This window comes from Orbicella faveolata, unplaced genomic scaffold (assembly GCF_042242905.1).
Source record: "Orbicella faveolata isolate gen_17 unplaced genomic scaffold, um_ofav_v1 contig_35, whole genome shotgun sequence".
Classification (NCBI taxonomy): domain Eukaryota; kingdom Metazoa; phylum Cnidaria; class Anthozoa; order Scleractinia; family Merulinidae; genus Orbicella; species Orbicella faveolata.
This window is the reverse complement of record NW_028301564.1, coordinates 6,242,501-6,254,635: the sequence shown is the minus strand read 5'-3', so window position 1 is coordinate 6,254,635 and position 12,135 is coordinate 6,242,501. Positions and strand designations below refer to the sequence as shown.

The window sequence follows — 12,135 nt, the reverse complement described above, 5'->3', positions numbered from 1 at the left end:
GCGGCAAGATTAAAGGCGCAAGGAATTGTTGTCATGCGCGAATGACAGAATTAAGATGCACAGTCTGACCTTTCTCTCATGCATCGTTGGTCGCAGTGTACGAAGGTGACTGACAGTTTTCTGCTGTGTATATTGCTTTTTTTGGCGCTTCTTTTATCATTCCTGTTTTCCTTTAAAACCTTTTCTTTGTACTGCTTTTGATGATGTTTAATTGTGTGAAAGCAAAATATTAATTTATAACCAGGCATACTAGGTAAACTGGTTAAAATGTTCTACTTTAGTGATCTACTGTGTATTAGGAACTTTGCAGGTTTCGGTGAGCTTCCTAACTTAATCCTCCATTTGAGTGCTATCCTTAGTTTATAATGGTGTTAAACATCTAGTGCTTTTCAAGAACGCGATGTTTCTGCACGTTTCCATCCCATTTAGCTTTTATAAAATTCTTGAAAATCGTAAGTAAATATACCTTCTTCAGTAGGTTGGAAAAAAAAACAAAAAAGCACACCTCCGACGGGATTCGAACCCGCAATCTTCGGCTTAGGAGGCCGACGCGTTATCCATTACGCTACAGAGGCTAATGCTGATAACGATCGGTAATTAAAAAGTATTAATTTAGGTTGTATTCTATGGGATCAATCGTTTCTGGTTGGTTGGGTTTGTTGGGTTTTTCGTGTTCTAATGAATAAAAACCGTTTTCGGTTGGCCTGGTTGACCAACCTTTTCAACCTTCCTAAAGCAGGTTGAAACGGTTGAAAAAGGATTTGCGTGATTATGTCTCGTGATTGTAGCTCGCGTAAGGACTGTTCCCAAGAGTTACCGCGATTCAACCGAAAACAGTTCAAAACGGTAGATCCCAGGACATGACCTTAGTGATACCTTGCAGGTTTCAGCGAGCACTAATTTCTCGAGTTACAAAGTCTAATCTACATAATTTTTTTCTTTATATTTTTTCACATTTTTGTTATTCTATTAATTAAGGTATCAAGCAGAGATACCTTCTTGAATAGGACGGAAAAAAAAAGAAGCAAAAAATACACCTCCGACGGGACTCGAACCCGCAATCTTCGGCTTAGGAGGCCGACGCGTTATCCATTACGCTACAGAGGCTGATGTTGATATGTGAAATGAATTAAAAAATACGACTTTAGCGATCTGTTGGAATCCTGGCAGGTTTCGACGAGCATTATTTTCTCGAGTCATAAATTCTCGTCCCCTCATTGGTTTTTTTCAGATGTTTGTTATTCAGTTGAGACAGCACCGGCCATGTAAACCGTTAGGTGGTATAAGCCTGTTTAATTTGCACAAAGACTACATTTCTTTATGAGCTCTCGTCTTTATTGTCCAGGTAAGTCCATTCACGGAAGTGATTATGAAAAATGGGTCAGTTCTGCCTCGCTGATGGGTTAGTGTAATTTGTGTGTAATTTGAGCTCAGCTCAAATTACACTGACGGAGGTGACTCGATCACATGATGACATCAGTTATGGTGCACCAGAAAAAGGAGACAATTTTCCAATACATTCTAGCAGGTCATACCAGTCAAGCTTGCCTTCTATAAATTTAAGATATATATATACACCTCATCCGATGGTTTAACATATAATACGCGCTGATATTTGCGAGTTGCGCAGTATTTTGGGGCGGGGAAAAATACGAGCAATCAGAACAATATCCCACGCGTATTTCATGCTAAACCATCGAATAAGGTATTTATTATTTCACTATTATGTCATTTTCTAATATTTCGGCGTCTAGTTTTCGAAGCTAATCCTGCATCATCCGAAAGTAGTTGTACCGACCGTACAAGGCGCGTTCAAGAAACAAAACAAAATTCGACTGTACAATGCTATGCGGGTTCGTACTTTAAATTTGCGCTTGTAGCATAGAAAGGTCCAATATTTTCTAAACTGTCCCGGATGATCCCTTGCGAACACTCTTAAACATTTTCTTGGAGTTTCATGGATTACATTTCTGAAAGAACTTGCTTCCACGGAACGCATTCTTTTTCTTTATGTTCCAATTCTATTTTCAGTACTGTCAACACCTCGGGCGGATATTCCCCCAGAACAAGAAACCATCTGACGTGTCACTTTTTGTAAACCCACTTTACTTCAAACACAGTTAGATCTTTCTAAATTACTTTCTCCTATGCACTGAGGTCCATGCAAGAATTCATCTTATGGTCAGCGCAAGTCACAGGAATTTACTTTCTTGAAACAATTTTTTCTAGTTTCTGGCAAATTTATATCTGTTCCTTTTTTTCCAGCAGAAATGTCTCAACTTCTACTTCCCAGCAAAATTCTTGACAAAATTTTCCAGCCAGCCTACTAATTACGCCAATCATTCTAGCAGATTTACACGTTGTCGTCATTTGACTGTAACTAACAGAATTCCTTTCGTTTTTTCTGTGATATTTTAATTTTGAATTCCCAGTGGGGCTTAAATAACAATTGCCCTAATTAGCATAAGAAACAAAAAAGTGGAGGATTGTGGTAGTTGTAGTCGAATGACGCCATCATGCGATTCGCCTTTTGGTCCAAAGTGCATACACTTGGAAACGTGGTTCCAGGGCCATATCTACATCTCAGTGCCGAGTAGGCCTGGGAACCGATCCGTTGACTGCCGCTGAAAGTGCTGCTTGGCGTGAACTGATATTCACATTTCCTCCATTATTTATAAGCTCCCTTTTTTTAGTATTATGAACAACTGTTAATCAATGGCTGGCTGTACGTCTTAATCATAGAACGTCCAGAAAAGAAAGCTCCAGTAACGGACACAGAAATACCCACAACAAACACAACCAAATCCACTGCAATATTGCACCATGGCATGTCATGCGAGTAGATCTTCAGATGAAACAAGGCCGGTAATACAAACTCCAGGCTGATACCAGCTATACTGCCTACAAAGGCTAATAAATAAGTGTACGCTGGGAAAGAGGCCGCGAAAATGACACTTGTAGATATTAACGACAAACGAAGTAAAATAACAGACGGTTTCAAGATGGATTTACCAAAATCCTGTGGTAAGCAAGGAAGGTTAGATTTTTCTATGATGTCAAAAATGGTGAACATTGGTAGCGTGTAGGAGGTGAAAGATAACACCGCCGCCATTACATTCACAGCTCGGCGGAATGAACCTTCCGGTAAATTGTTTGTTATGACTTCAGCTGTGTTGGGTTGAAACGAAATGTAAGCAACAATTCCGATGATGACGTTAAGTAATGTCATTATTCCATACGAGAAATTCATCAGCAAATCAAATTTGTCCTTATGGCGCATGCTGCCCTCGATGAGGGGCACAAAAGGTTGTGATAGATAGCTTGCTACAAGGATTCCTAGAGCAGATGGGTATGTACTGGCGTCAAAATGTTCTAAGGAACTAAGCTCCCATTTGTGAAACTGGGAAAAGCTGTAGGCGATCACTGTTATGAAAATAACTTTTGCTGATAACACTGTCAAGATGCTTGTCCATGCAACTTGTGACAGGTTTTTGAGAAAAATGTTTGGAACAAAAAGAACGCCTCCTATTAGTGTCCAAAGCCAGCAAGAAGCGGCGACATGTGGGAAAGACTTAGCGATTAATCTTCCGACTAATAACGGGTAAACTGAGGCAACGAAAAGCAACTCCAAGAACTGAGTGCAGAGGACAAGATGGCCGCCGATTTCCGGAAGGAAAGCGTTGCCAACATCTGCATACGAATTGCGGACCCGCTTTCGTTTCCCGCTCTGTGGGTCTGTTTCATAAAGACACCGGACGATTGTTTTTCCAGTGTAGTTAGAAGCCACAGCAACTAGTAATAGAGTCAGTATAGCTAAGTAGCCGCCATTTCTGACAGCGTAAGGGATGACCAAAATTGGTAATCCTTGAATTGTGTTGCATATGTTCCAAAAGGTCGCAAATGTGGAAGCAAGTTTATCTTCAGGTGCAGAAAGTTCCTTTTTGGTTTCTGGTGAGCTGCAAATGTCCGTTCCTTTCTCCACGTTTGCCTCTTCTTCGCAGGATTCGCTCATTCTTTCCTCGTCTTCCTTGAATTATCACCGCACACAGCTGAATAGAGAACCTGCGGCTTGCTCAATGAACACGTGTAGCGGCGAGAAGATGTAGTTGTAAGTTGGATTTGTGAGTTTAGCTCAATTCCTGGCTTATCAGCAAGGAACTTTGTTTCCTCTGGTGATTGTTGACTTTGAGCTGAATAAACACATTCAATCGCGCGACTGTAACAAAATACCACAATGATAGATGTTGATAGCAGACGTTCACCGTTAGTTCTGAGTGATGTCGTGTTCTCTTTTATGTACACTAACACATCATATATCGCAGAGAAACTTCTAAAACAGTAAGATTGCTTTATGGAATAATCGTTTGTTTATAAAAAAAATTCTTTGTTTGTCTTCAATGATCACCCGACGCAATGAATTAGATAAACAACTTGAGCTCTCCTGTGAACCTGAACTGTGACGTGTAGGCGTAGAATCACTCTTTCTCATCCACGCTCCAAGAGCCGGTAGAAATTCTTGACTTCAAGTTCAGTCGACAGAGAAAGAATTTTTTCACCCGGGTTCAATCGGTAGCTAGACATACGTGGTTCAAAGCACTTGTACTAAAACCGGAACAGGTTATTTAAATGATTTAATGAAAAAACAACAGGTGGTCGCGACTTGGATCATTTGTTCCAAATTCGATCAGTTACAGGAAGTATGAACAGCTTTTGGGTAATAGACCACTGGCCAATGGCTTGCAGACTCGGAACTTTTTGAAACTTGAAGCTTATCACTAAGGAGTTCACGAAGGCACACCTTAGAGTAAACAAAGTTATCAGCCTCATAACTGTCACAAAGCTAATGCAGTGATGCGTTAGTGGAGCACATGCGATGAGACGCTGTTGTTGAAGAGTCAGTCGAATACGTATATATAACATTTGCAAGTTCCTACTCGTCAAAATAAGATAATTGAAAAGTTTTCTTTCGCAGCAAATTTTGAAGAGCCCTGCATTCCTGTAAGGACTGATCCCAGATGCGAAAGGAAAGAAGTTGTCTTTACAAAACATAATTAGTAGAGACAATGACTGACTAGCTAGGAAGTTTCTTTCGCTGGGTGTGCTTGTGAAGAACAGTTGCACAGCTTCAGTTTTCTTTCAGTGCAAATTTGAGAGCTTCTGTGGCAGACGCACAAAGGAAATGCAGTGGTCAGTTTACGCGCACTTCTTCGCTCGCACCAGTGCCACCGAATCATTCAAGCATGAAAACGTCTGGTATTCTTCCTACAAATCCAAGTCCAACCCGGGAAATGATTAAACTAGAGTACTAGAACCTTTGTAAACATCACGGTCCCATCTTTCCTTCCTTGCAAGCTCGTGAAATAATAACAAAAGTTCTTTCATACCTTGAATGAAATTTTCAATAGCAAGGTGTGGCTTCGTGTGAAAGATGAACGTTGATAAGGTGGTAAGGTAACTTTTCAATTTTTCGCTCCAACATCCTATCTAGTTCGCCAGCTTGTATAATTGTCTTTGTAGGGTTTAAAAAAAGTCCAGAAGTAAAATTTTATTCGTAACCGTAGCTCTACGGTTCTGATGGCGTCTGACATATCCATTCCACGAGCGCGTCAAGTAGGCTTTCCCGTTTTGATCTGTGAATCTTAATGTGCAGGAAAGAGTTTGCATGCAGTTCGTTTGATAATCTGAAAGAAAGTATTTCAAAGTGTCGTGTGAAATTCATCGTGTATTTTTCGAGTTTTTATTTCAGTAAACCGTGATTGCTGATATCTTCTCCAAGGTTGAAAAATACTGAAAATGCAATATCTTGTTCATGAAATAGTGCACGCAAAAATAGCAGGTACCACATATTATTCTGCGATGCGATTGGTTAAAAGTTCAAACAGTTCAGCTTATCACGTGCGACGCCAAGCAGGGAAAAACCACCGAATCACCTGTCCCTGTTGTGTGTGGGAGAGAGATGAAGAAGTTGTTTTACGGGTTTGTTTTGTTTGTCGTAAGTCGACGCGCCTAGCGTTGGGTGGTCGACCTTGGAAAAGAGGAATCTTATATCCTATTTTGGGGTTTTACCACCCAACGAGCTAACCAGCGGAGACATGTTTCGGAAAATGACTTGTATTTTAAAGTCTGCTGCACGAAAATTCTCAAGAGAAAGTTGGCTTAGTTGCGTCGCTTTGCCACTATGATACTTCCTGCGACAACGACCCAAGAGGACACGTCTATACAAGATGTCTCTCTGTTATAGAATTAAGCGCTTCTGGTCAATTATATTCAATGGATTCTGGGTTGAAAGAGGACAGAGGAATTCTTGCACAGGCGCGACAACAGATAATGCCATCAGTGAGAGACAAATTGAACTGAAAGGTGTTAGAAGAGAAATTCTGGGCGCGGAGCGAAGTAGCAATGATGCAGTAACAGGTTGTCACCTTACGTCTCGCGGAATACAATTTTCTAGTCAAGAAGAAATGGATGGTTTTGACTCTAAGATGGGCGAAATGCAAACGATATTTCTAAAGGAACTTTCGGAAATAAAACGACAGCACGAGCGACTCAAAGTCGGTCGAGTTATCCTCAGAAGACGAGTGTCAGAATTGGAACAAATTCTGCAAACAGATATCACAAGTTTTGCAAGCACCGATATAAGGTCTTTTATGGAGGATTCGTCTTTATCTAGTGAAGAGCTTCAACTTTTGGCAGAGATGGAGGAGATATTGGAAAAGCTTGAAAAGGAGCAAGAAGAGCTTCTTTCGCTCGAAAAATGTTTAGAAATTGAGTTGCGTGAAAGAACGTATTATCCGGAACCTATTATGCCTCGCCACAGGAAAGTGGAAGACGAATTCTCGAAACAGATGAAAAAAGATGGTGGTTTGAAGTACGAAAGCTTGGATAAAACTGTTCAGTTTATAAGTTATCGTTCCCTTCCACCGCCCCTGTCGTTAGATGAACTCTTAGAGCTCACTGATAGATGAGACTACAAGAACCTTCATTGCTTGCCTCCTCGAGTCGATCGATTCACAGACCGGAAATAAGCCCGTATGGCAGGTGTTAGCATACATGCCTTAACAGGTTACTTTGTCGGTCGTTAGTCGTTGTTGTGTTTAATTAGCGAGAAATCTTTTGGGATTGTTCTCCCAAACTGAAATGAGGGTTCCCGAAACTGCTTCGCTAAACAGCGAACGAAACCTTAGCGACGATAAGTAACTGTCAGAAATATACTTCAGGAGCACCACTGGCACAGGATTACACTTGGAGTAGATTATACGACATAAACTAAGAAGATCTAAAAGCAGCTCCAGTTGGTTGGTGCATGTGATAAACCTATTAGCTATTCCCTGGCTATCAGTCGTTTTATTGACTGACGAACAATATATTTTTTATTGATAAGAGGGATATACTATGAAAGCTCCAATCATAAATGGTTAAAGCCTTAAGGCTTTATTAATCCGGGCTCTAACTCTCGAATGAGTGGTTTGTACGTCTTGCCGGGGCAGTGAATAAGTTGAAATAGTTCAGGTGAAACCAGTATTATTAATTCAATTTAGCTAATTAGAGGAAAATAATAAAAGTTAGATATTCCTTTTTGAGATATATTCGTTGTTCTTTGTCCGAAAGTACCTATCTTCAGACCCAGTTTCCTGTGTCCTTGTCTTTTCGAATCTCTTTTGGCGTCTTGGTTTGCCAACCTATTCAGGCTAACCGTAATGATGATAAATGGATAAAATCAATTTAAAAAACATAACAAAACTAAGCAAAAATAAACAAACTTTAATTCGTCTGCACTTTTAAAAGATAAAGTACCGACCTTGTGTTCAAAAAGAAACTGGCTCATGTGTCGAATTTTGATAAAAACATCAATGGTGATTCATGAAAGTTAAATTTCAAATTTAACATTCATAGAATGAGAATAATACACCATTTTAGATTCCATAATGCTTTTTAAAACATTTCTTTGCTAGTTTTCAAATCGCCAATTGATCTGGCGGTGAATATCAATCAGTGCTGAGATTTGAACTGCGGTATATGCCGCCTGGGGCGCTATCACTTTGCTTTTGGTAGTTAAAAGGAGAGCGCTTATTGGAGAGAGCGCACTCAATACGACCGGGGCGCTTGTTTCTCTTTAAACCTATGCATCTGAATGTGGTGCAACACGTAAATGGAAAACAACAGATACTTTAGCTTAAAACTGTAACAGGAAAGGGCGCTGATTGAAACGGGCGGCGCGCTTATTAAACTGAAACGGCACTCAATGGCACTAACTAAAGACGGCGGAGCAACAGAATGAAAATGTGAGAATTTTCATAGATGAATGTAAGTAGTATTTTCATTAACTTCAATAGGGTTCTGTAAAACCAAATAGTATCGTAAAACCATCCCGCTTCTCAAATTTATTTAAATGTCTTCGATATTTAAATTTCCAACGCAACCTTTACCTGAGCGTTGGTGGTATAGTGGTTAGCATAGCTGCCTTCCAAGCAGTTGACCCGGGTTCGATTCCCGGCCAACGCAGAGGTAATTTTCTTTTTTCCGTTTCTTTTTATTTGAACATCATTCTCATTGCATTGATTGGTCTTCTTATGAAGAGATACGATCAAGGAACGGGTAAATATGAAGCACAACTTTTTTTACATATAAACTTAATAAACTTTGAACAGAAGTTTTTATTGCTTTCTTCTGAATGGAATTGAATCTTTAGTTTTCCACTCTGTCTCTTTACCTTTACTATATTTTCTCGTCCTTTTTTTAGCTTTCTCCTGGCCTTCTCGCAATTCGTCAGCTTGTTGTGAGACTGAAGCAGATTTAACGAGATGTAGTGAAAATTGTTAAAAAATAATAATAATAAAATAGAAGGGCACATTAGACATCTCAAGCAATATTTGTTTGGGTCAAACGAGGTTTAAGGAAAAAAAAAGGAAATGATTTGATATCACAGATATTTTGGAAAATAAATCATCGCTGCGAGCAGGATTCGAACCTGCGCGGGAAGATCCCATTGGATTTCGAGTCCAACGCCTTAACCACTCGGCCATCGCAGCAACACGTGATCCTTTATTGCGAATTTTTCTTAATTAAAGCATGGTTTAAATTATTGCGTAATATCTTGTGGTCAGCGGTTGACAAGCTGGCCATCCAACATGGCGGCGATCGTGGGGACGATCGCGGCTTATACGGCTCATACAGGAATTGTACTACATTAAAATGTACTCCGGTTAGCCTAAATACAACCTTGGTGAGCCTAAACAGCATTCCAGTTTCTGTAAAAGTGATCAATTTTGGTCCCTGAGATGTTTTGAAAGAAGGCAAAAGCGATGCTAAAATTGTTCCGGCATTTGTGATGTTGTGTTGGTGAGTACGCTTGTTACTTTGTCGTGCTACCACTTGAAGGACTTCACTGTTCTTTGATTATGCTTAGATAGATATATTTGCATGCTGTACGAGTAGAACTGTCCTTTTTGTTCGTGCAAATTTCTTTTTACTGTCAACAATCTCCTCTGTGTCTAGCCTCCCAGGCAGATGCTCTTACGGCTCCTCACGCATTCCTTCCCCTAACAACATCTGTGTGGGAGGCTACTCTGTGTCAAAAGTTACGCGAAAATGTAATCAGTTCACTTGGGTATTCTAAGTTGGTTCCAAATTTGAGGACATACCGGTAGTGAACATCCTGTGTTAGCATACCTCTCAGGCCTGGACCCAATCAAGTCATTCAGGAAAGGACCAAGCTTAGCTACAAATTTCAAACACAGGATTTCGTGAGAGTGGATATCATTTTTAAAGTTGTGAAATTTGCTTTCAAATCGTTAATACTGTACATTTTACTTGCATTACATGCAGTAACTGTTGTATCAAAATATTGTCTTATTACCGTGAAACTTGGAAAAATGTGAAAAACCAGAAATGTTTATGGAATATTATTGTGTCACAAAGAACATGTGAATTAAGCATGAGAAAACTAAACCCTAAACAGCAACGGTAATTAGTTGTGGTTTTTTCTTGTTTGTCCTGAACTTTATTGTGATTGGTTCTGTAGACAATTAACCTTTCAGAATCAAGTCAGTGTTGACAGTTTTCTGAGTTTCACAGTAAAAAAGAAGCAATTATATAAATTTTAAATCCACTGTCCAAATTCCTGAGTCCATACATTTCCTTCTTTTATTACAAGGCAACCATTTATAGTACAATCTGGGTATCACTCTGGTCCTGGGATCATTTGCGGTACAACTTGGGGATCATTTGTGGTCCAGGGATCATTTTCGGCTCTGTGCAGATATAAACACAATCAGGGACCATGTCAGCCTTGGGGGAGAGGATGGGGTGGGGAGGCCTTGGCAATCAATCAATCAATATAGCTTTAGGCCTTGCTCTTTTTCACAGTAAAAAATAGGTAGGAAAAGCAAAGCATAGTATAATATAACAAGCATTAATCAAAGATTATAAGAGTTCTGGTGCCTTCACTTAATGGCATGAATGATTTTATTTTAACTCCTGTGTGTTGTTCAAGTCAATATTTTTACATTAGCAACCAAAGTTTTACAGATACAACATAATGACAAAGTCCAGTGTTTTCTTGTGGATTTGATTTCCTTGTCTCATGATTAACTAACAGAGGTCCCCTTTATAAACTATGATTTGTTGATATGTTGTGTGACAGTAACAGTATTGGTAGACTTGCAAGTTTTATAATAGAACTAAAATTTTTACCTTTGCCCCCAATCTCAGTTCATGCTGAACATTTTCACTTTTACAGGTTATGTTTAAGCATAAAGGCTAATATTTTGTAAAAGTACGCGTATAATGTTTTTACATGTAGTATTCTAAGCTAGAAGCCTGAGTATTAGCTAACAGAGGTCATGTGTACTAAAGGCATCTGCAGTTGAGTGTCAATTGTTAATTGTATATAAGGACTCAGCTAGCTAGCGTGGGTTGTTGTTGTCAGCAGAGACCGACTGGAGAAGCTATACCAAGAGAATCGTAGAGAGCTATTGAGGAACTTCATAAGTCAAATGGATCAAGACTAAATTTCTTCAGAGTCATCAACGTTTACTGTGGGCTTACATTATTGGTGAGTAGTTTTAGTAGTGGGCTCAAGTTATTTTAATGATAGATGGCATTGTTTAAAAGGCGGTCTTTTGTAACGAGGATTTCACTAGGTCTCGTTAAATAAATAAGTTGGGTTTGTAGAAGAGTTTTGCAGTGTATCTTTTCTGTTGCTTCAAGTGATACCATAACACTGAGCTCCTTATTACACAACCTGCAAAAAAGATTATGGTCCTGTAGGTATTAAAAGAGCTGGTTTTATGTAAAAAGGAGAAAAGCCCAGGAGATTTTTCTAAGATAGGAAACTTAGCAAGCTGCAAGAGTCTTGCATTTTGAGTGTTAGTTAGTGTTCGTGAAATTTTGCTATTAGTTGTTGAGATTTCACCCCAACACTTTACACTTGTGGCTACTGTGCTTTGTGTCTGTATGAGCATAGGGACCCGAGGCTTTATTTTATGAATAGCTTTCTTCTGCTTACCAAGAAGGGTTATAAGTCCTTTATTTTCTCCTCTCTAGGCTCTTTCGTGGCATTTAATTTTTTCTTGTCATCTTTATTTATTTCACATGCTGTACTTTCTCGTTTAATATCGTCTTCAGTGAGCTCTCTACTTCTGCCATGTTTTTCATTATTGGTATCACGGCTGTCTATGCGGCCGTGTGTTCATAGACAGGTCGTACGATCCATAGCCACTTGATATCTCCATCATTCAAGTTTGCTTGGTGTCACTTAGTTACCATCTGGGACTGAATAGTTTAATAAACACCTCATCTTACATCAGTTTATAGAGTTAAACTGTACATTTAGTGAATTATTAATAACCTGTCTGATGATTTTTGAAAATGATTTGTGCGCATGCTTCCTTTTCTAAAGCGGAACGACCTTTTCAAACAAGTAGCACTGGGGACAAGACTGAATTATTTTTCGGTAAACTATCATTAATCTGAAGATAAATAACAAACGTTTGAAAAAAATGCATTCTACATTCTGGGTCTCTATGACTTAATTGATACTGTAAAAATGCCGGGCGGGGTTGGTAAGAATCCACGAGCTATGCTATTTTTTTTTTTTTTCCAAAAGTTCATACGTATCATGAAATGGTCTGAGAA

At 39.3% G+C, this 12,135-nt stretch overlaps 2 protein-coding genes, 1 long non-coding RNA gene and 4 other non-coding genes across 8 annotated transcripts in view; 3 read left to right on the top strand and 4 right to left on the bottom strand.

Annotated features, from left to right (window-relative positions):
- Positions 1–502: 502 nt before the first annotated feature.
- Positions 503–575, bottom strand: Trnar-ccu (transfer RNA arginine (anticodon CCU)). The gene has a single exon. It is a non-coding gene; the product is annotated as a tRNA-Arg (tRNA).
- Positions 576–1,034: 459 nt separating this feature from the next.
- Trnar-ccu (transfer RNA arginine (anticodon CCU)) lies at positions 1,035–1,107 on the bottom strand. Its single transcript has one exon. It is a non-coding gene; the product is annotated as a tRNA-Arg (tRNA).
- A 166-nt stretch (positions 1,108–1,273) lies between these two features.
- On the bottom strand, positions 1,274–4,597 carry LOC110047529 (vesicular inhibitory amino acid transporter-like). Its single transcript, XM_020753276.2, has one exon. The coding sequence runs from the start codon at positions 4,010–4,012 to the stop codon at positions 2,696–2,698; it is 1,317 nt and encodes a 438-aa protein (XP_020608935.1). The 5' UTR covers positions 4,013–4,597; the 3' UTR covers positions 1,274–2,695.
- Positions 4,598–5,849: 1,252 nt separating this feature from the next.
- LOC110047530 (uncharacterized) lies at positions 5,850–7,582 on the top strand. The gene has a single exon (XM_020753277.2). It carries the CDS (start codon positions 6,225–6,227, stop codon positions 6,963–6,965), a length of 741 nt encoding a protein of 246 aa, XP_020608936.2. The 5' UTR covers positions 5,850–6,224; the 3' UTR covers positions 6,966–7,582.
- Positions 7,583–8,430: 848 nt separating this feature from the next.
- Positions 8,431–8,502, top strand: Trnag-ucc (transfer RNA glycine (anticodon UCC)). The gene has a single exon. It is a non-coding gene; the product is annotated as a tRNA-Gly (tRNA).
- A 445-nt stretch (positions 8,503–8,947) lies between these two features.
- Trnas-cga (transfer RNA serine (anticodon CGA)) lies at positions 8,948–9,029 on the bottom strand. The gene has a single exon. It is a non-coding gene; the product is annotated as a tRNA-Ser (tRNA).
- Positions 9,030–9,114: 85 nt separating this feature from the next.
- Positions 9,115–12,135, top strand: part of LOC110047684 (uncharacterized) — a 7,125-nt gene continuing 4,104 nt past the window's right edge. Inside the window, exons 1-2 of one of the 2 annotated variants that reach the window (XR_002296526.2) lie at positions 9,115–9,339; positions 10,931–11,053. This is a non-coding gene — a long non-coding RNA (uncharacterized LOC110047684). Of the gene's footprint in view, positions 9,340–10,930 lie in introns of both variants that reach the window. The other variant, XR_016202051.1, reaches the window with a different exon arrangement.